Here is a 22769-nt window from a genome sequence, read left to right on the forward strand (position 1 = left end):
GGAAGGGGACGTGGGGGGGGGCTATGTTCCAAGTGTGAGGACCAGATGTTTATGCTCAGAGCCGCCGCATGATGGGCCGCTGCGTGTGGGCCGCACCAGCCGGATTGGGATTGAGCCGGAAGCAGAGCTCAGGGCTGGGTAAGCTCTCAGCCTCTGTGGCCGGCTGCTGGGCTTCCCGAGGGCAGCGACATGGCGGGAGTGGTGTTTCCCCAAGACCACGTTATTGCATTGCCCTGCGCTGCATGGGGCCGCAGAGAGATGAGCTTCTGCCTGGAGGGGTGGGGCGTGGCCTGGGGGGCGTGGCCAGGATGGAAAGGGGGTGAATGAAAGGAAGTGCTGACGGAGGTGGGGTGAGACTGAAGACCCCTCTTCTGGTCTGTGGTTTCCATGACCAGGTAGAGCAAGTCAGCACGAGAAACCGGTTTTGAGGGAAAACAGAATGACTTTCTCTTAGTCGTCCCAAGAGTTTTCAAAAAGTGATGACGGACCTTGCCTGGTACTTGGAGGTGACTTTAAACACATCTCAGTGTATTTGGAATTTATGGCGTGCTTCACTTGGATTTCGAGAAGCGAGTAACCCAAAAGGATGTCTGTCATTCGGACAAAACGATAAGAGCTCTTTTGTCCCGAGAAATGGATAATTAATTTCAGAAAAACGTTCCTACGTAACGTGCTGTGAGAAAAGTTCTGAACCTTTTTTTCTTTAAGAACTAATAGGAAGAGAGTAAGACTCACGTGAGGCCCTAACCCATGGGAGCGGTGGGGAGGAGGCTGGGTCCTGACCATCCACGCAGAGCCCAGGGCACCTCAGAGTCTTGGGAGTGGCAGGCAACAATCCACCCTCCCCCATCCTGGATACCAGACGTCCGAGGTCAAGGTGTCCCAGGGCCGCGCTCCCTCCGGAGGCTCCTTCCCGCCTCTGCCAGCTTCCGGGGGCTCCAGGCGTCCCTGGGCTCGTGGCCGCCTCCCTCCCGTCTCTGCCTCTGTCTTCCCGGGGCTTCTCCTCCGTGTCTGGGTCTCTCCTCTTCTTTGTCTTAGAACGGCCCTGTCATTGGATGTAGGGCCGCCCTCCTCCAGGAGGACCTCATCTCAGATCTTTGACTTTATCACATCTGCAGAGACCCTGTTTCCTAATACGGTCCTGTTCCGAGGCCCCAGTGAACGTGAACGTTTGGGGGCACTGTTCTGTCCCCACACTGGGCACTGGTCCGTCCCCCTTCGCTGCTGTGCCTCCTCTGCCCACTTCCCGTCTCCATCGGAAGCCGAGGGCTCTGTTTTATCTCTCTGCCGCCTGCGGCGTCCCGGGTGCCTGGACACACTCAGACCTCCACGGTGGGTTTGCTGAGGGGTGCGCGTGCGGACTGACCCCCCAGCCCGGCAGCGGCTGAGCCCCTCCCTGAGTGTGGAAGCAGAGGTTTCAGGGAAAGGGGGGGGCTTGTTCTTAACCCTTGATTTTTGAAAAGTCCAGTTTGTGGGGGGTTAGTTTACATACAGCAAATGGTGCCTCTGGGTGTGCGGGACGGTCGTCACGCTCACGTGTGAACATGCCGAGGAGCAGAGCGCTTCCCGCCCCCAGGGCCCCGTGCCCCTCGCCCCCGGCAGCCACTCCCGCTCCCAGGATCTGTGTGAGGTGCTGCGCCCCGCTTGCATGGCGGGCCCTGCTTCCCTCCCCCTGCCGAGTGGGATCCCGTTGCGTGGGTGGACCACAGCCTGATTGTCACTTCAGCACTGGGGGCCACTCGAGCTGTTTCTGCGTGTGCTTCTCATGAGTGAGGCTGCCGAGAACCGCGTGTGGACAGGTGTTTGCATCTCTCTTGGATGAATGACCCAGGAGTGGACTCGCTGTACTGTGCGCTGTGTGTGTGTCTAACTTAAAAAACAAAAAAAATGAAAAGCCTCCAAAGACCCTACACTGTTCTGAGGCAGGTGTCACGCCCGGTTTCCCCAGCCGTGCATGCGGGTCCTCGCCCACGCCTCCCTGGCACTGGCTGTCCTTAGACTTCTACTTCAGCCGTCCCGGCGGGCGTGTTGTGTGTCGTGGTTTTATCTGCATTTCCCTGTTTTCTGGTGACGGTGAGCATCTTTTCATGACTTATCAGCCATTGTGCACCGTCTGCCCGAATCTTCTGCCCATTTTGAAAACTGGGTATTTCTCTGTCATTGAGTTGTAAGGGCTCTTAATGTAGAATCCGGATGCAGCTCCTTTATGAGACACATGTTTTCACATATTTCTCTTCAGTCTGTGGCCCGTTTTGTCATTTGTTTAACATGTGTTTTGAAAGCAAAAGCTGTTAGTTTCTTGACTCTTTCAATTTTATTCTTTTATGGTTCTTATTTATTACATCCCATCTATGAACTATGTGCCTATCCCAAGCTCTCAGGGTTATCTGCTCTTTTCCTTCCAAAAGCTTCCTGATTTTCACTTTTGCATTTAAACTTCTGATCCATTTCATGTAAGTTTCTGCATGTAGTGTAAGATATCCAGGTACACAGCAGTTTTGAAATCTCTCCTTCTCCCATTGAGTTGGGTTGTCTGAAATCAATCGGCCATATGCTTCTGGGTCTATTTTCTCATCCCTAACCCACTAATCTGTGTTTGTGTTCTCACTCTGGGGCACTTTGTAGACTAACATGTGGAAAGAGGGTGGTGTATGGCCGACTCTGTTCTTTTAGAACAGCTCTGGCTGTGCTGACATTCGCATTTCCTCCTAACATTGAGAATCAGCTCACGGACTTGTACAAAAAAGGCCTATTGGCATTTTGATGGGGATTGCATTGAATCTGTAGATCAATTGGGTGTAACTGATACCCCAAAACAGTTGAGTTTTCCAGCCCGTGAGCTCTGGATGTTTTTCCATTTACTTACATGTCCCAGAATTTCTCTCAGCAATGTTGTGTGCATACAGGTGTTGCATCTCCTTGGTTAAATTTATTATCCGTCTATTTAGATCTTTTTCTGCAGCTGTCTTGTCGTTTTGGGGGTATCCAGTTAACCGTTGATTCCCTCAGGACATGCGACCACGTTCTAGGTTAGAAGTGCGTTCCTTGGAGGCACGCTCGTGTGTACGTGCAGATGCGTGTACACACAGCAGGCACGTGTGTTTACTTTAACACATCCTTAGATTTTCCTGCAGATGTGTTGGAGATAGAACGGACCTGGAAGTCCTCGGAGCAGAAGGTCAGGATCCTGAGAGCGTTTCTGACGGGAGCCTTGAGTTTGCCCGGTGACCGTGACTTCCCAGAGGGGCTGAGCTTGGCCACCTTCTACCCTGTGGATCTCTTAGTGAAGAACGATTTCCGGTTTTCATGGTTGGCATCAACGAGAATCTTTGTGCAGGAAGGAGGAGAAATATTGCGAACTTTTTATTGAAGTTGCACGAACCTAGACGCCCTCTGGAACCAGGAGGTTTCTCGGGATCACGTGGTGGGGGGTGTGAGTGCTCTTGTCCTGTCCTCTCAGGCCTCCCAAACAGGGCCCTGCACCCACAGCCTGCGTGTGCCCGCCAAGGGCGCCTCACTCCGGTACCCGGCATCCACCTGGGTGCTGCCTGGGCCACCACTCCTGTTCGTGACTGGCCACAGAGAGGGCTGCGGGAGGAGTCTGAGGGGCCTGAGATGCAGGCTGGCCACAGCCCACTCCCCGGCGATGGGGGGTGTCGCCTCGCCCCCAAGTCCTCAGTTCCCCCAGAGCTGCCTGTGGGCCCCCCGTGGACCAGCTTCCCCAGGCCTTGTTCAGGCTGCTGGGTCGAAAGGGGCCGACTTGGGGCTCGGCCGCTGGATGGCCACTGAGGCCAGGGGGGGACACTACATGGCAGAACCCAGTCCAGGGGAGCACTGGTTCAGAGAATGTGGTTCAGGAGCCCTGGTTCAGGAGCCGTGTTTGATTCCTTGCTCTGGGGTCCTGGTTCAATCCCGGTTCAGTCCTGCTTCAGGGCCCTGCTTCAGTGGTCCTGGCTCAGTCCTGTTTTAGTCCTGGTTCGGGACGGTGCTAGAGCTAAAGCCCGGGAGCATCTCCATGGGTTCCCCATATGGCAGTACCTTCAGCCTGGGTCTTTATTATCCCCAGGGCCCCACAAAGGCAGAACACATCCGTCACGTTGCCCCATGTTGGTTGGGACCTTTGAATGGGGCTTGTAGGGGGGCAGAATCAGGGCCCTCCCCGCCCCAGAGGACTCCCCTGCAGAGTTGCCGGTGGTGTATGCCTGCAGGGGGAGTCCTCGTGGCAGCGCCTCAGAGCCCCCGGCCTCAGGAGCTGGGTTAGTGACTGTCTAGAGCAGAGCTGTGTACCACCCCTCACCCCTGTTTGTGACAGAATTGCCTAGGGTTTACACGTGTTTCTTTGGAGCATTCATTTTCTCAGCACTCTAGGCAGTACTGTGCATGTCTCAGGTCAGGGCCAGACTCAGGGGGTCTTTCAGAGCCTTGCAGGGCAGTTTGGGAACAGATCCACAGCAGAGAGCGCTGTAGGAGCCTCTGTGAGTGTTGTGACCTGGTGACCTGCTTGGCGGAGCTGATGACATCCTTCAGGAGGGCCTTGGGGACGGAGGGATGAAGGGACAGATGAGACGGTCTTCGGGACAGGTGGGCCGTGGATGCGAGAGTCCTGAGGCTGGATGGATGTGCGGGTGTCCTGGGGACAGGTGGACAGGTGGAAGGGAGGCCCGTGGAAACAGTTGCTGAGCCCCTTTCCAGAATTCCAGTTTCGGGGGCTGCGGTGGTGGTGGAATTTGCGTCTCTACCCCGTTCCAGGGTTTGCTGCTGGGAACCCCCGAGAGGACCCGTGCTCGGAGCAGTGGAGACAGTCAGTGCAGGGGACGGGGGGGCGGGGGGCGGGAGGAGGCTCTGAGGAGGCACTTCGGGCCCCGCAGCAGGACCGGGGCCCTGCCGTCTACATAGTCTTCACCTTGGCCCGGAAGCGGCCTCGCCGCGGGGAGCGCGGCTGGGGGGCCAGCGCGCGTGACTGCGGCGGGAGCTGGGCCCACGTGCGCGCGCGCGCCGCCTGCGGTCTGCGCGGTTAGGACGGGACCGGGGGTGCCAGAGCGCGTCGCGTCGGCTCCCTGCGGGGAAGCTGCGGAGCAGGGGCTCTGGGCGCTGGGAGCCGCTGTGCCCACACCACGGGCGGGCCTTGCAGGGGGGCCACGGCGGAGGCGTCCGTGCTTTCGGAAGTAGGGCCGTGGTGTTCCCGTGGGTCGTGTCTGTCCGAGTGACCCCGTGCCGTTTCTGGAGTGTGTGCTTTTCGGGATTAGGTGGAAGTTGAGCTGCCGGCGCCCCGAGACCAGCTCCCAGCACAGAGCCCGGGGGTGTCCTGACGAGCGCAGAGCCAGCAGACCGTGTGGTGGGCCAGAGGTCAGACCCCGGTGCCACGGCTCCCTGTTTGCCTGCTCCTAACAGCTTGGTTAGGCTCGGGTGTCCGGGAAGGCGCGGCGCCACAGGAAGCCTGTCCACGCAAACGTGTGCCAAGGGTACGTTTGCTTGCTGAAGAGCACTTCGTATCCCCACACGGGCTGTTGGTACGAACGCGTGTGTAATTAGAGCGGATGAAAGGACGAGGTTTCGGGAGCGCCGTGGATCAGAGTCTTCTGGGCAGAGTTCGCGTTTCAGGGGCCGCGTGCGACTGTTCTGGGTCCCCAGCAGGGGAAGGCGGCAGGGTCCCCCTGGATGCTCCCCTGCACCCGCCGGGGCCAGAGTGGTGGTTGTCTCGCACGTGGTGGGTCGGGGGCAGCATCTGCGCCTGGGAACGGCTCCGGGCTGTGCCGCGTGTCCTGCCAGCCTGACCACCCACCGTGCACCCTTCATCCCCTGGAGCCGCCTGCTTCCCGTCTGCGCGCTGCAGCCCCGTGGAGGTGAGGCGGGGCCTGCCCTGCTCCTTGCCTCTTGCAGGTGCCCCGTCAGTGGTCCTGGAAGAAGGAAGCACCTTTGCAAGGCCGTGCTGGAAGGGAGAGTGAGGACGCGTGGTGCACGGGTCCCTGAGGATCCCCGGGGCCCCAGGAGGAGGGACGCAGGGGGCTCTGGAGGACGCTTGCTGGGGAGGATGGCGGAGCTCTGGGGGTGGCACCAGCACCCAGCTGGGCACCCGGGCGGGGGTCAGAGGCAGCGGAACGGGGCTCCTCAGGATACAGAGGACAGGGGCTGCACGAGGAGGTGGGTGCAGGGTCTCCAGGAGGACGTGGGTGCGGGTGGTCTCCATGAGGAGGTGGGGGGCAGCTGCTGGTCCTTGGACTTGCGGGGCTGCCTGTGGCTGACAGGGGTCCTCTCAGGCCTGCAGCTGCAGGGCTCTGTTGCCGCCCTGGGTGGAGGTCCTGGCTCACTGTGACCTGGGCTTCTCCAACTGCCACAGAGTGGCTGGCAAGTGCCATTCCCCGTGTGTCAGCCACGTCTGCGCTTTGAAGTGGGGTGGTCTGGTGTCGGTAGCGTCGTGTGCTGGAGGGCGCTGCCGGTCGCCGGGCTGTGCAGAGGTGCGGCAGACCGTCCAGGGCGGTGCTGTAGTGTCCCTCTGGCTGGCCAAGAGTGGATGACTTAGTTTTGGAGATGCGATGCCTTCCCATTTAGGGTTCTAAGGACGTTAAAAGTTGTGCACAAACCCTCTCCTGCCTTAGCCACCCCCCGAGGCAGCCAGGGCTCGCAGCAACGTCCATAGCAGTCCGAGGTCTCCTCTGCAACTGCAGGCGGACTTTTACCAGCTGCGTTCACGTGTCCTTCATCCCATAAAGTTCACCAGGTTCAAGCGCGTTGCTTTTGTGCGGCGTCTCCTTGCTGAGCACCTCTCCCTGAGCCGGGGGCCTCGTGTTGTGTCTGCTGGACGCTGGGCCTGTCACGGGCTTTGAGCCCACGGGTGCTCGTGGTGAGCACTTTCTCCTGTGAGTCCTCGCGAGGACCGTGTCTCCACTCACCTTAGGGCCGGGCCTAAGGAGGAATCGCTGGGTTTTATGGCACACGTGCGTTTGTGCTGTTTAAGAGGCTGTCAGACTGCCTTCCAAAGGGGCTGCGCGGTGGGCGTTCCTGCCCCATCCCGACCAACCCTGCGTATCGCCAGGCCTCTGACCTGCCCCGTTCCGGAATGTGGGCCTCTGGGGGCACCTCTGCGGCTTCACCTGCATTTCCCTGGTGACGGCGATGTTGGGCTTTTTTGCTGAAGTGTCCGTTCAGATCCTCTACCATTTCCCCCACTGGGTCGTTGGTTTTTCTCATTCAGTTGGTAAGTCCTGTGTGTGTGCTGGATACAACTCCTTTATCACGTACAGGATTTGAAAATTGTCTTCCTAGTGAATGACTTCTCTTATGTTCCATTTTTTCTACCTCTTTTATCAAGATATAATTGACACGCAGCACTTCATAAGTTTAAGGTGTACCGCGTAATGATTAGACTCACGTAATCGTGAAATGCTGACCACAATAAGTATAGTTCGTTATCTCATATAGCTACAACATTAAAGATATGTAAAAAAAAGATACTTTTACTTTTGTTGTGATGAGAATTCTTAGGATTTACTCTTAACAAGTTCCATATATAGCAGTGCTAATTATTTTTACCATGTTGTGCTTTACATCCCTGGTACACGTGTATCCCCTAACTGGAAGTTTGTATCTTTTGACCTCCTCATCCAATTCCCTCCTCACACCCTCACTTCCTCTAGTAAGGAATCTGGTCTCTTTTTCTATGGGTGTTTGTTTTGAAGTATAATTGACCTATAAAACTATGTTCTTGTTCTACAAGATAGTGATTTGGTATTTCTATACATTTCAATGAATCTAGTAATGATACGTCGCCATACAAAGATGTTACATAATTACTGTTTCCCACACTGTACATTTATACCCTTGACTCATTTATTTTGCAACTGGAAGTCCGTATCTCAGTCTCCTTCACCTTCTCTTATATTCTTATTAGTGTTTTCCGAAGTAGAAAAGTTTTTAATTTTGATGAGGTCCAATTTATTACTTATTTGATGTTCCCAAAGGTATAGTCCATAATCTAAACAATCTTTGTCATACCCTAGGGCAGACAGGTTTTCTCCCGTGTCTCCTCTAGAACTTTTCCAAATTTCACTTTTATGCTTAGACTTATGGTCTTGTTCAGGTTAATTTGTATGTGTGGTCTGAGGTAAGTTTCGAAGCGTGCTTTTTTGTACGCGATTACTCAGTTGCTGCAGCGTCGCTTTCTGAAATGATTTCCCATTGAATTGTGCCGGCGCCTTTGCCGGAAGTGCCACGTCCACAGGTGTCTGGGTTGGTTCCTGGACCTTCTGCCCCGCGCCTGTGCGCGCACTGAAGGTCGCCCCGCGTTGTGGTGAGCTGAAAGCAGCACCCTGCCCGCCCTGGCGCACAACTGGTGGGGTGGCTTTTCTGGGTGCTTTTTGCTTCCGTAGACTTTTAGAATCGTGGTGCCAAGTTCTACACTAAAGGGTGGCTGAAGTTGAGATCAAGGCCGCGTGGTCTGCAGACCCTGTGGGGCGGTTATCAGATAAGTCCAGAAACTTAAGAACAGACTTCCAGAAAACTCCTTCGCCAGAGGGGAAGTGCTGCGAGCTTTCTGAGATCGCTCAGACCACACGAGGAGGCTGGCAGTTCCTCGTCTCCAGCCGCCTCCGTCTGGGGACCTCGTGTGCACGTGGCCTGGCCGCCTCTGGGCCTTTTAGGAGCCGGGGCAGGAGGTGGGCCAGGGCCGAGGTGACTCTGTAGCCGGGTTGGAGAGCTGATCGTCGGGAATCGTGATTTTATCTGAATCGACGCTAAGTTGTGGACAGTACATCACGTCTTAGTGTTTCTGGCCAGCATTTGGCTCCGAGCTCAGAGAATCATGGGGTGAGCAATATGGGGAGGGGTGCTGGCGGCAGGGGTTGGCTGTTCTCTGCTGTCCCGGGGCCTTGAGGCCTCCGCGGAGACCCAGGGCCTCGGGTGCCATGGCCCGCCGCCAGCCCCAGGGTCTGCGCCGCGGGAGTTGGGCGCCGTCCATACCGGACATGGCTAAGAGGGGTTTTCACGGGTGTTTTGCCGGCGCGGGGCCCCCCTGGCCCCCGTGGCCCTTTCTGTGCCTCGTGACAGTGTCTCCATCCTGGCTGGTGGCTCAGGTTTCGGAGCACCGGGGCCTGGGCTGGATGAGGGGAAAGAGAGCGGTGATGCTGAGTCTGCACGTGCCGAGTGCCCGCGTGGTTCTAGACACTGCCTCGGTGGGTGTGCTGCTCTCAGCAGTGGCCGCGGGGGGCAGACGTTCCTCATCTGTGGAGCGGCCCGGAGCCGTCAGTCCTGCGCAGGGTCAGCCGCCTACCTGAGCCAGGCCCACTCCACCCCGTGGCCTGCGACCTGTTTCCTCACCTGCTCCCTCTGTCCGGGGCTGTCCTGCGGGTGAGCCCTTGCTCTGGGGCAGAAACGTTACTGGAGGTTGCCGGGGGCCTCCGTCTCCCTCTCTCCTGAGCTACCTTTGAGCGTTGGAGGAGCTACGGATTTTTCCCCAGTTTACCTAGAAGTGGAGAAATGAGTAGAAGATTCCTTTTTTCTACTTGGATTAAATTTCTGGTTTGTAGCCAAATTGTAACCTACAAGCAAGGGGTCTTGGGGACTCTCTCGGTGTCCGTTTCATGCACACTCAGCACTGCAGTTGACACACGCATACCAGCATCGCTACAGAAACTTACGCAGAAAAGTTGAGAGCTGACTCGGAGAGGCAGAGCCTGTGTGGCCGGGGCGCCCTGAGGGCAGGGTCAGCCCAGGTGTGTAATTGCTGTGCTGCCCCACCTGCCCCTGTGCTCGTCTCTCACGCTCAGTTCAGCAGCGCTGAGCTTTGCTGTGAAAACTCACTCCTGGGCTTAGCAGCCCCTGTGTTCTCAGCAGGACCTTCCCCAGTCTGTGCCGGCACGGGACCTGCGGCCACCCCGTGGGCTGCTTGGCCAGGCACAGGGACAAGCCCAGGTCTGGGGCAGGACACATGCTCTGCCTTCTCCTGGGAGGAGCTGCGTAGCAGGGGCCAGCAGTGGAGGCCCTGGACAGTTTTTCAAGCTACAGGAGGGGCACCCCTTCCCTGGGGCTTGCAGGGGAACGAGAGTGAACCTGCAGGTGTGGCCGTTCGTGGCAGAGGCGTAGCGCAGAGTGACAGGGCTGTGCCTGGCTCCCGAAGTCTCCCTGAGCCACTGATGACCTGCTGCCGACACCCTGAAATCAGAAGTTTGTCCTGACCTGGTCCCTGCCCAGGGCGTGGTATTGGGGGCCTTCCTGCGTGTTGGGTCCGGGTCTGGACAGGGCAGACCTTAGGCCCTGTGGCCTCACACCAGCTAGGCTGATTCTGTGGCCACGTTGTGGTGCATACACTGCCCCTGTCTGTGTGTCTGGAGAACCAGAGGGGTCGCCAGCCAACCTCTGAATCTTTGAGGATGTTCCAGGAATGGGGAGAAGGATGGAATAGGGTAAAGAGATGGGAAAGAGGCAGAGGGGAAGGACAGGAGAGAGGGCAGCCCCCCGAACAGGAGTTTGAAGAGGAATTCGGGGCGGGGTGATGGTGCAGATGGAAGAGGAAGCGGGTCGGAGAGGCTGCAGCCCTGGGACCCCGGCCAGGGGACACGCCGGGAAGGGCAGATCCCAGCTAGGGGTAGGACAGAATGTAGACACAGTAAGACGTCAGTGTTGGGGAGGGACATGAACAGGCCGGGCCCAGGGGGCTCCAGGGCAGCGCCCCCGCGCTGTGTGATGCTGTAATGCTGGACACACGTCACTGTGCGTTGGTCCAGACCCACAGAATGTGCACCACCACGATGCGCCCTGGGGGAACCGTGGACTTCTGTTCACAGCTGCACATCCGTACGGGCTCATCCTGTGTGCTCGTCGCTGGGACAGATGCAGCACCAGTGCGGGGTGTCTGTGACAGGGAACCTCGGCTCCACGGGGGAAGCACACGGGAGCTCTGTACTTTCCGCCCAGAGTCTCTGTAAAACAAAGACGACCCTCCCGCCCCCCAGAAAAAGTCCATTAGAGAGACAAGGAGGAGGGTGGATGGGGGAAGTGCCTTTCGACCCCCGAGGTCATTTCCCCAACATCTTTGTCTGGGAGCAGAGGGAGGGGGCAGGGAAGGTCAGCTTTGGCCGGAGCAGGCGTTCCTGGGGTCCTGGGGTTTCAGGGGTGGGACATGCAGGCCTGATCTAGACGGTATGTGGGGGAAAAGACCGCCCGGGGGGGGGGCTGCCTCTGCTGCTGGTTCATCCTCCGTCAGGGGCTGAGTCGCGTGCTCTCATCGCTCCCGTGACACGACAGTATGCGTTGTCTGTGTCCTATTCCACACCACGCACACCACCTGTGTCATCTGCGTTCCACTACACTCTACACAGCCCTGTACGACAGGGCGAGAGCTATAAGACCCCGAATTCCACCCCAACCCCGAGTTTTAAACAAAGGCCGTCAGAGCGTCCTCTGCCGTTTGAGTGTATCTTCTCAATTCCCGAAGGGCTGGTGGGTGCCCGCTTCGTTTGGGGCCGTTTTCCCGACGTACCAGCTCTTGGGCCGCACGTGGGCTGCCGGGCGGGCGCGGCCTGGGCGCCAGCCGCGGGCTCTGTAACAGGTTCCGCGTAGTCCTGGACAGGCTGCCCTTGTCCGGAGAGAAGGCCCACCCTCCCGGGAGCCGGCAGGGGGCGTCTCCAGGCCCGCTGCCCTTGCCGGCCGGCCTACAGGCTGAGCAGGGGAGGCTGTCGGCGGGAGGCCCGCCTCCGCGCGCAGCGGGCCAGCTCGGGGCGGGCGTCTGGCGCTCCGTCCTGCACCGCGGAGCACAGCCCGCGCGTCCGCCACGCCTCCCCTGCTCCGCCGCCGCCGCCGCCGCCGCCGCTGCCGCGTGCGCCCGCCCGGCCCCGCCTGAGGAATGCGCGCGCCCGAGGCCCGGCCCCCAGAGCGCCGGCCGGCGACGCATGGAGCGCGCTGAGCCCGGCCGCCCGGACAGCCCGGACCCCGGCCAGCCGCAGCTCCAGCCCCGCGAGCGCGCCCGGCCCGGGCCCCGGCGGCCCATGCGAGCCGACATGCGGCTCCGGGACCTGTCCCTGCGCCAGGACCCCGACCTGCGGCAGGAGCTGGCCTCCCTGGCCCGCGGCTGCGACTTCGTGCTGCCCTCCCGCTTCAAGAAGAGGCTCAAGGCCTTCCAGCAGGTGCGGCGGGCGGGCGGGTCCGCTGCGTCCGCGGGCCCCTCGCCGCTCTGGCGAGATCGGGGTGGGGGGCTGCCTGGGCTCGGGGGGCTCCACCTGCGCCCGTGCGCGGCTCCTCTGGAACAGCGCCCGAGCGCGCAGAGAGCAGGTGTGCCCGTGCAGTTTGTCAGGGAAAGCGCTGTGAAGGGAGCCGCCGGCATCTCCTTTCCTGGAGTTCTAGCAGCGTATACCCCTGGCGCGGCGCGGGGCAACGTCGTGGTGTGTCTTGCGCGAGGCGGGGAGGTGTCGACCTCGGGCCGTAGGAGGCTTCAGGACTTGACCCTCCGCAGGTGCGCAGCGAGCCTCCCCGTGTCGTTGGAGCGTGCGGCGCCCTGGGTAATAACAGCGCAGCGCTGTTGGAAAGGAGAGCGCGGTTTGCCGCGAGCGCCTGTGTTGTTTTAAGGGCTTTATCACAGGCACGTAGCAGCCGGAGCGCCCTTCTCCGTGGCTTCAGAGACGACTCGGCTTGTAAACACGGCGCTTCTCCTCAGCGCGCACAGAAGCAAACCCCGTGTCTGTGCCTCGTGTGTGCTTTGTAAATTCGTGTAAGGGGACCATGGACTTTAAAAGTCATGGCCACCTGGGATCTTTTGGCAACTGGAGGTTCTGCTGCCTTACGGAAATTTGGCACGTTAATCACTTGTATTTTCGCCCAGGCGAGGAGTTAAAGGTCATCTCGTGGCCAAAAAAAAAATCACATCGAATCAAACTAGGCTGTTTGGGGTGGGAAAAAAGACCTGCTTTCTGCTGGTAGTGTAATTGGATTTTTTTCCTGGGATCATGTCTCAACTTTTACAGGGCTTCTGGTACTTTTCTGTCTGACCTCTGTCCTTCAACTTGTGAAATTCTGTCTGCAAGTGGCTGATGCTTGTATGTTTGTTGCTGGTGGAGAAGGAAAGTCTATTGAGAATCTGAACGTGGAGACCTTAAAATGGAATCAGCTAAGGGTGATCTACAGAGAGGAGGTCTGATGTTTGCTGGTTACCGTTTGTGTGTGTGGCGCACACATGGTGCACACAGGCTGCGCCGGGGTGTTCCCTGGATTGGGGAGCCCTCCCCCCTCCCCCCACGGCGGCTGTGACTTGATCTTCGTGGGGCGGGGGGGTGGTCCTGGCTCCACGCAGAACTGTTCATGAAAGCCTGGTTGTTCCAGGACGGCTGTTGGTCTTACAGAATCACTTTTTGGGATACGCGGTTTGCGGTTGCCTTTAAGAGGAAAAAGTTTCACGTTACGACAGATATGTTCCTATGACGTTTCCCACGAACGTCCGCACGTGCTGCGTGGAGTGGGTGCTTTTCAGGGGGATGCATCGGGGGAGTGTCGGGGAGGAGAGTTTTCCTGGTTTCCTTCGCCCCTTGGTGTTTGAGTGTGGACTTGGTGCGGAGCCGTGGGTGGTCGGCAGGCCTCAGGGCGTGGGGAGATGGGGGGGCATGGAAGGAGGTGGTGGGGGGCGTGGGGAGATGAGGGGGGCGGAGAGTAGCTGGGGAAGGGTGGGGAGGAGGGCATGTGGAGATGGGGGCGTGGCCGGAGAGGATGGCCTGAGGGAGGTGGGGTTGGCCTTGTAGGCAGACGGGGACCCTGGAGGGATGCAGGGGGGGTGCTTCATATGTGCCGGCCCTGCTGCCAGCTTGGGGCGTCCGCGCTGGGCTCGGGGCCAAGGGAAGGTGTGCGGCGAGGCTGTGCTGTGCGTGGGAGGCTGTCCTGCCGCCGCGGCCCGTGTCCGCCCGCCTGCCCTGCCTGTGGCGCCCGTGCCTCGCGCACTCTGAGCAGCCCCGAGGCCCCCAGGGCGTCCACCGCGACGTCCCTCAGACCGTGTCCCAAGCCCACTAGGGCCCGCTGTGGCCGTGCTGCCCGCCCTGTCCAAGCCGGGTCCTGACCCTCCGTCCCCCGGCGAGGGACTCGGGCTCTGCACACACTCTCCTCCGCTGTCTCCGTGCCCTGGTCCCCCTCATGCCTGCCCAGCTTCCCCGTGGGGTCCTTCAGGTGGGTGCACGGGCCCTGCAGGGCACCGAAAACCCAGCGCAGCCGCCCCCGGGGGACGGTGCTGGGTGTTGACCTGACGTCTCATCCACACGGTGACAGCCTGGCCTGGGGACTCTGGCCGTCTCGGACACCGCGCGGGGTTACGGTGCTGCGCACAGTGGGCCCTGAGTACCCCCTTGATCCACGCTCCCAGGGCCCAGGGGTCGGACGTGGGCCCCCGGGTCCCTGAGCCCATGGATGTGACCCCTCACGCTGCCCCAGTCCTGTCCATGCCCCCAGCCTCGCCTTCGGGCCCCGTGGGGCCCCAGCGTCCTCTGGCTGGGGGTGCAGACCCAGCCGACTTCTCAGGCCTCTGCCTCGGGGACGTGGAGCCCCGGCCTATCCCCTCACGGCAGCCACCCTGCTCTGCCCAGCTCCTCGTGGGTCTGAGAGTTTGGTCTCCAGCCACCTTTTCTCCCCTGGAAATCTCCATGGCTCGTGTGGCCCCTTGACGCCGGCCCCTCTCCTGTGGTGGCTAGAGGACTTTTGAACACAGCCATGTGCAGGGCCAGCCCTTCTCATCTTTGTTTTGGCGTCTCTGCTTTAAACTTTCACAGTTGGACTTTTGCTGCCCATCTAGCGGGCTGTTGGCAGGTCTAGCTGGGGAGCCTGCCACCAGCCCGTGGGGAGGGGCCCTGGGTTCGGAGGAGAAGCAGCTCCGGCCTGCAGGGGCCCCCAGCCCGGCGGTGGCCTCTGGTGGGCGCCGTGCCCGCCCGTGTCCCCGCACCGCCCGCCGGGCTCGGCCGCTGCCCCCGGCTCTCGGCTCAGGTGGGGCCGGCCCGCTGGCTGCTGCGCCCGGGCTGTGCCGCGCTTTCCCTGCGTCCGGCCCTGGCAGAGTCGGAGCCGTGGTCGCGTCTGCCCGAGGGGGCGCTGGCCGTGCGAGGCTGCGTGTAGAGAAGGCTGGCCTGGGCACTTGCTTGTGCGGGCCCACCTCCCGGGGCCCCTGCCACTGCGCGGTGATGGCCGTGCTTTCTCAGGAGGCCGAGTGTTCAGCCCGTCTGTGTTCTGGGGGCCCCGGGCGTCTCCGTGACATCTGGGATCATGATGAGTCAGGCAGCGCTGGTGTCCGTGCCGGCGACAGAAATAGCTCTTTGCGAGCAGGTGTCGTCTTGACTGGTGCCCAGGTGACAGCTGGGAGGCTGGCGTCAGGCGTGTCGCTGGGAGGGAAGCTGCCCTGCTCCGGGAGCCGAGTGCCCCACCTGCTGCTGTGTCGGCTTCTGAGAGGCCGCAGCCCTGCTTGGGAATCCTGTCTGTCTGTCTGTCTGTCTCACTCACTCACTCTCTCTCTCTCTCTCACACACACACACACACACACACACACACACACGTATGGTGCCACGTCCGCTTTCCTTGTGGGTGTCCAGCCTGGCCGCAGGTAGCTCAGGAAACAGCCCCCATGGTCCCCTCAGGCTCTGCTGAGGCCTGTTTGGGGCCTGGAGGTGGCTGGCTCCCAGCAGCGCCCTGTGTGCTGGAAAAGAACGCGTGTCCTGCAGCTGTGCCGGCCGCGCTCTATTTATGGCCCTGAGATTACACTGTAAATCTCCCGTGTCCACGCCCAGCTGTTTGTTTTTCCATCACCCGGTGGTCCGTCGGGGTGGCGGGGGAGCGGGCCTGGCCTGCCTCTGTGCCGCGTCCCCGCGTTGCCCCAGCACCTGGGCTTGGTCAGCGCCCAGGCTGCGCTGGGGCACTGGTCAGCTCTGGGTCGGCAGAGCTTCCCGTGATGGGCGCCCGGTGTGGTGTCCTGACCATCTCTCTCTGTCACATCCAGACCTTCAACCCTGTCTGGGCGTGAATATGGAGACGCCAGCCTTCGTTTCGTCACTGTTGGCTGCTGTATCTTTTTCCACTTGTTTAAAGTTTTCAACCTTTGTGTCCCTATACCTTACACGTGTTTCTTGTGAGTAAGTCTTTCTCTTTTTGGTTGATCTTTGTTTTTTAATTGGAACATTTTGTCCATTTACATTTGTAAAGACTGTTAGTCTGTTCTGATTTATTTTCACGATCTTATTTATGTTTCTTTTTATGCTTTCTTTCCCCTCTTTTTCACGTTTTCCTCGCCCGGAGTACTTAATACTAGCTTACTGCCCATCTTACAAGGTCAGTGACTTCGTTTTTCTAGGTACAGAGTCAGTATCTTTACCCTCCAACTCAAAACCTTCAAACCCTTCACTGCCGCACCCTCTCGTTTCATGTTGTTGTCCTGAAGGCGTCTTTGAAGAGAGGTAAAACAAAGTTATTACCGATGTACGTGGAGGGCGTGTGCGTGGTTTTACCCACGTGGGCACCACGTTCCTTGCCCGTCGTTGCATCCTGCAATTCAGACCTTCCATTTGGGAGCACGTTCCTTCCTGCCCGAGCCCAGTTCTCCCGGGAGGGGCCTACGAGCTGACCGTGGGGCAGGTGCCGTGGAGCTGGTGACGTGGGGAGAGCTCATTGCTCTCAGGAGGCGAGGCTCCACTCCGCCGTGTCCCTGGCGGCTTCATTTCCCTTCGCTTCCCAGGTGGCTGGTGAGGGCGGCGTCCTCGTCCTGACAGCAGAGAAAATAGCGCATGTTGTTGAGCGACACCTCGTCTGTGTGTGTCTCCGGCCGTGGCTTGGCAGGTGGGGATACCCGCCCTGGGACCAGCCGGCCCAGCTGCTTCGGGGATGGGCGATGGTGGCACCCCGCGCCAAGTGCCACTGTGCCGGGGAGGAGGCCAGAGGTGTCAGTGCAAACCAGCAGCCCTTTCCGCAGACGTGAGCCTTGAGCTGCTACAGGTGACAGCCCAGGACGTGGGGCTTGCGCTCCATCCTGCCCTCCAGAGGCGAGGAAAACTGGGGCAAACTGAACCCGCCCAGAGGAGTGAAACCGGGAGAAACGTTCCCCAGGTGAACCCCAGGCGTCCCCAGGAGATGCATGAACCCTCGCATCTCTCCGCGCTCAGGGTCGGTGCTGGGTCTTGCTTCCCCTGCGGCTGTTCTGTGCCGCCGTAGGTGGGCATCACAGCCCAGCAGCTCTGCCCCGAAACCAAATCCCAGAGCCAGGACACCCTAGGGCTGTGAGGAGGGGCCAGCCTCTGTCCCCGGGTGCCGACGGGGCCGAGTCCGAATGGCGCGTGGGCCGAGGCGTCCCGCGGCCCCTCCCGGCTCGGCCTCCTCCAGGGCCTGTCCTCCCCCCCCCCCCCACCAGGCCCGTGCTGTCGCTGCCCCAGCCCGTGGCCGCCCCTCCCCTTCTCCTCTGTGCGCCTGCCAGCTCCCCTCTCGCCTCTCAGGACTGAGCCAGGTCTGCTCGCAGCCCCTCAGGGTGGTGCTGGCCCCGTGGTGGTCCCAGAGCTCCTCACCCAGTGTCCCCAGGCTGCCACACGGACCTGGTACAGCTGACCCATGACGGCTTCACCTCCTCTCCATGCGGTCGCTGCCCCGGGCAAGGTCACCGAGCACTGAGCAACTGCCTCCTCAGCTGGGACCTCAGGAAACACAGGAGACGTGGGGCATCCCCGATGTGACAGAAGGGGATGCGGGACATCCCCTACGTGGCTGACGGGACATGGGAGGTCCCTGATGTGACCGAGGGGTCGTGGGAGGTCCCTGATGTGACAGAGGGGTCGCGGGAAGTCCCAAGGTGTGACCGAGGGGTAGCGGGAGGTCCCTGATGTGACCGAGGGGGTGCCTGCCGTCGCCTGCTGCGTTGCGGTGGAGAAGCGGTCTGGGTTGCAGGCTGTAGGAGTGATGTCCACTCACACCGTTAGAATCAGTGCACGGCGTGACTCCTGAGGGCCGTGTGCTGTCTGTAGGCTGCAGGTTGGTGGGGGGCCCCTGGCACTGGTGGGCGTGGAGCTGTGCTGCATGTGCCTGGTCGGGGCAGCTGGGACGGGGGCACCCCGCCGTGAGCAGACCGCCACCGCGCCCCGTCCTTGGCTGTGCGGGCCTGGCTGCCCACCGCAACCCCCTGGCTGTAACCACCCCTGGCGGGGCAGTGCCACCCGTGAGCCCTCTCTCCTGCGTTTGCCTTCCATGTGCTTTTCCACGTGTGTCTCCGGATGCCCAGGGGCCGTGGGCTCCGTGTCTCCGTACTGCCCCGTGTGCGCCGAGTTTCCAGACCTCGTTGGCGGGCGTATCTCGCCGTCCCCTCTCCGGAACACCCGGTCACTCCCCGTCCCCCGCCGGCCCCATGGCCTGAGGCCTGGCCTTGGGTGCTCATCTCTCGCTCCGGCGCTTCCCACCAGGACCCTGGGCTCTTCCTGCTGCGGCACGGTGTGTCCTCCCGTCCCCAAGCACAGGGAATCTGGGGCGTGTCCAGGAGGTGGGCCAGGGGCTGGACCGGGCTTCCCTGTCCCTGCCCGTCAGAGGTGCCCGGATGCGTGAGTCTCCATGGGCATTGTGGGCCGTGACTCGGGGCGGCTGTTTCTGGCACCCAGGTGGCCTTCCTGGGTCGGCATAGAGGGGCACTGCGCATCCTGCAGCGGGACAGTGGCCCTCAGCCCAGGGGCAGCAAGCCTCACCGCGTGCGCCCGCCCTCCCGCCTCCCCAGACCTGCCCAGTCCCGGCGCGTCCGCTCCCGGCAGCTGCTTCCCAAGAGGTTCCGCTGACTGGCCCCATCTGCTCGGGCGCGGTGGCGAGCGCAACGCTCCTCTGCGTGCGAGGTGCCCGCTTCTGACCTGTGACTGCGTCGAGCTCACAGCTCGCCCCGCCGGCCTCCGGGCAGACTCCTGGCACTGCCGTTCGGGACGCGCGGTGTGGGCTCCAGGGTGGCTGTGCCAGGATGCCGAGCCCTCGCGGCTGTGCTGCTTTCTGAGGGCCGTGCCCGGCCACGGCGCTGGCCTCACATCCCGTCCACAGGGAAGGATGGCGTGGGGACAGGCGGTTCCAGGCGCGAGATGCAAACGACGGGACAGCCCGCCTGTGCCGACCTTGACCTCCCCGGAGGGCAGGAGGGCAGGTTCTCTCAGCAGCCGTCCTCGTCCTGAGGGGTCACAGCCGAGGCGGGATCGGTGGAAGCAGGGCCGTGTGTGTGGCGCTCCGCCACGGGCCGCGTCACCTCCCGTGTCCGCAGTCAGCCCGGCGACGGTCCGGGCGTTCTGTCCACAGTCGGGTTCGCTGGGCTGGGGGCGGCCGCTCTGGTCCAGCCCGCCCCTGCTCGGCACGCACCGGCGGGAAGCAGGCGCTCGCCGTGCTGGGCCCTCACTGCCCTCTCTCTCTCAGGTCCAGACGAGGAAGGAGGAACCCCTGCCGCCCGCTGCCAGCCTGAGCATTCCCACGTTCTACTTCCCCCGAGGCCGCCCGCAGGACGCGGTGAACGTAGACGCCATCATCGCCAAGATCGAGAGGACGTTCGCCCAGTTCCCGCACGAGAGGGCCACCATGGGAGACATGGGCAGAGTGGCCAAGGTGGGTGTCTGCGCGCGGGGACGTGGCCCGCGCTCCCTCTGCGGTCGTGGCCACGTAGAGCTCGCCTCACCCGCGTCCCGCGTGCTTCAGTCCTAGTGACCTGAGGCACAGAGGGACCCGTGTCACGCTTTGTCCTCGGGCGTGTCTGTGTGCCGCCCCCCAGCTGTGGGCGGCTGGAGGGACCCTTCCCAGGGGCTCTGTGTCTCTGCCGTGCCGGGCGGTGGCGTTCTGGGTGGACGCATGTGCAGCCGCAGTCCGCGTGTGGGGTTTTCAACTCAACCCAGGTGTTCCCACGCCGTGCGCCTCCCGGAGCAATTCGGTGTTTTCTTCCAACGGTGTGTGTCAGGGTCCCGCGTGCGGACGCCCAGTCAGTTTGGTTGCTGCACCGTCTGCTGTGGGACCACAGCACGGTGCGCTCGTCCGTCCCGGATGGCAGGCTGTCTGCCTGTGGCGAGGGACCCGGCTTGCATGCGGTCCCTCCGTTGCCTCACACTGGGGGCGGGCTTGCTGGCCAGGGGACCGTCCTCACCGTCACCTGCGTGAGGTGCCCCAGATGGCCTAGCGGTGTCGCGCCCGCCCCCACGGAACGTTCCCACGCACCCAGCCCCCCAGCTCTCTGTGTCACTGGCGGCTGCGCGCGGGCACTTCCTGGGTGTTTGAGTTTGTACCTCCCGGTCCCCCGTGGCTCAGGCTGCTTGACAGAGTGCTTCTGAATTCAGTGTTAGGTCTCTCCAGTGGGCTGCTTGTGCCTCTCCTTTGCCCCTGCTGCTGCTGGGGTGAGTTCTCTCTCTTCATTCTCCCTCCCCGCCTGTACAATTTCTCTCTACATCCTGGCGGCTGATCCTCTGTCCGTTATGTGCATTCTGAAAAGTCCTGTTCTGTGTGCTGAATAGCTTCACGTACTCCCTTTTGCTTTCAGTTTTCAGCGGCCGCCTTCTTTTCTTTTTCTAACAGCTTTCTTGAGATGTCATTCATATGGCACACAATTCACCCGTTTAAAGTGTGCAACTCAGTAGTTTTTTGTGTATTCACAGAGTTGGGCAGCCGTCACTACAGTTAACTCTTATCACCGCAGAAAGAAACCTTATACCCTTTGCCTGTCATCCCCCAATCCCCTTCTCCCCCATCCCTAGGAAACCACTAATCTACTTTCTGTCTCTGTGGATGGGCCTGTTCTGGATGTTTCCTACAAGTGGAATCACACACTGTGTGTCCTTCTGGGTCTGGCTTCTCTCACTGAGCATCCTGTGTTCGAGGTCCGTCCACGTTGTAGCCCGTGCTTAACTCCTTTTTGATACACTTATTTATTTATTTTTGGCTGTGTTAGCTATTCGTTGCTGCGCGCGGGCTTTCTCTAGTTGCGGCGAGCGGGGACTGCTCTTCGTTGCGGCTTCTGTTGTTGCGGAGCACAGGCTCTAGGCGCGCAGGCTCAGTAGTGGTGGCTCGAGGGCTGTAGAGCGCAGGCTCAGTAGTTGTGGCGCGCGGGCTTCGTTGCTCCGCGGCGTGTGGGATCTTCCCGGACCAGGGCTCGAACCCGTGTCTCCTGCATTGGCAGGCGGACTCTTAACCACTGTGCCACCAGGGAAGTCCCTTCCCTCCTTTTAATATTCCTTTACGTATTTATCCGTTCATCCTTTTGTGGACACTTGGGTTGTTCCACCTTTTGGCTCTTGTGAGTGGTGCAGCTGTGAACATTTATGTGCTACAAGTTTTTGTGTAGACAGACATGTTTGCATTTCTCTTGGGTACTTAGGAGTGAATTGCTGGGTTAGATGGTAACACTGTTTAACTTTCTGAGGAACTAGGAGACTGTTTTCCAAAGCAGCCGCCCCGCTTTACATTCCCACCAGCACGGTGTGAGGCTTCCCATTTATTCACGTCCTCTCCAACACTTGTTACCTGTCTTTTTGATTATAGACCATCCTTTCCCAGTGTGTGTGAAGTGGTACCTCCTTGTGGTTTGGATTTGCATTTCCTTCATGATTAATGTGAAGCCTCTGTTCATGTGCTTATTGGCCATTTCTGTATCTTCTTTGGAAAAACGCCTCTTCAGATCCTTTGATTATTTTTTTCAGTTGGGGTATTTGTCATTTTATTGTTGAATTGTAAGAGTTCTTTATACAGTCTAGGTAGAATCCCTTATCGGATATATATAGTGTGCAAATATTTTCTCCCATTCTCTGGGTAATTCTTTTCCCTTTTTAAATATTAAAGTTGTTTTACATTGTTGTGTTAATTTCTGCTGTACAGCAAAGTGATTCAGTTATACAGGTACACACATTCTTTTGTGTATTCTTTCTCATTATGCTTTATTACAGGATATTGAATATAGTTCCCTGTGCTATACAGTAAGACCTTGTTATTTATCCATTCTATATATATTGGGTTGGCCAAAAAGTGCCTTCAGTTTTGGTTTTTGTACTTATTTATTTCTAGCTTTATTGAGGTTATTGACATACAACATTGTGTAAGTTTAAGGTGTACACAATAGCGATTCGATAGATGTATTTATTGCAAAATGATGACCACAGTAATGTTAGTTAGCACATCCATAACCTCACATACTCACAACTTATTTTTTTTTTCTTTAATTGGGGTATAGTTGTTTTACAGGGTTCGGTTAGTGTCTACCGTACGGTCGAATGGAGTTCTCTGTGCTACACAGCAGGTTCTTGTTAGTCGTCTGGCTAATACAGATTAGTGTATCTATGTTAATCCCGATCTCCCAGTTCATCCCATGCCCGCTTCCCCACCGTGGTGTCCATATGTTTGTTCTCTGCATCTGTGTCTCTTATTTCTGCCTTACAAACCAGTTTATCTGTACCACTTTTCTAGATTCCACAAATATGCCTTAATATACAATATTTGTTTTTCTTTTTCTGACCTCAGTCTGTATGACAGTCTCTAGGTCCGTCCCTGTCTCTACAAATGACCCAGTTTCTCTTCTCTCTGTGGCCGAGTAAGATTCCATCGTATGTATGTGTGCCTTCGGTTTTTAAGTAAAAAATAATGGACACGTTGTTCAGTTTCACCAAGCACTTCACTGAACAGCGGAGTCACCCTTTTGCTCCACTACCTTCGGCCAGTTTTCAGGCAACTTCATCGTTCCATCTTCCCAGAAGCTTGTATCTTTTTGAGCAAAGAACTGTTCCAGGTGCCTTTTACCGTCTTCCCGGGAATTGAAACTGTTTCCATTAAGAGAATTTTGTGAAGGCCTAAATAAATGC

The 22769-nt window shown here is 59.3% G+C and overlaps 1 protein-coding gene across 5 annotated transcripts in view; it reads left to right on the forward strand.

The window, feature by feature from the left end:
* Positions 1–22769, forward strand: part of PPP2R3B (protein phosphatase 2 regulatory subunit B''beta) — a 59102-nt gene that overhangs the window by 2397 nt on the left and 33936 nt on the right. The window contains exons 1-3 of one of the 5 annotated variants that reach the window (XM_067023400.1): positions 16681–16776; positions 16910–17043; positions 19357–19542. In XM_067023400.1, the coding sequence (XP_066879501.1) occupies positions 16725–16776; positions 16910–17043; positions 19357–19542 (372 nt within the window). In that variant the 5' untranslated portion in view covers positions 16681–16724. Of the gene's footprint in view, positions 1–11866; positions 12117–12907; positions 13118–16680; positions 16777–16909; positions 17044–19356; positions 19543–22769 lie in introns of those variants that run through there. The other 4 variants (XM_059050500.2, XM_067023402.1, XM_067023401.1 and 1 more) reach the window with 4 other exon arrangements.

The sequence above is a fragment of the Kogia breviceps genome, chromosome X (genome assembly GCF_026419965.1).
Source record: "Kogia breviceps isolate mKogBre1 chromosome X, mKogBre1 haplotype 1, whole genome shotgun sequence".
Taxonomy (NCBI): Eukaryota; Metazoa; Chordata; class Mammalia; order Artiodactyla; family Physeteridae; genus Kogia; species Kogia breviceps.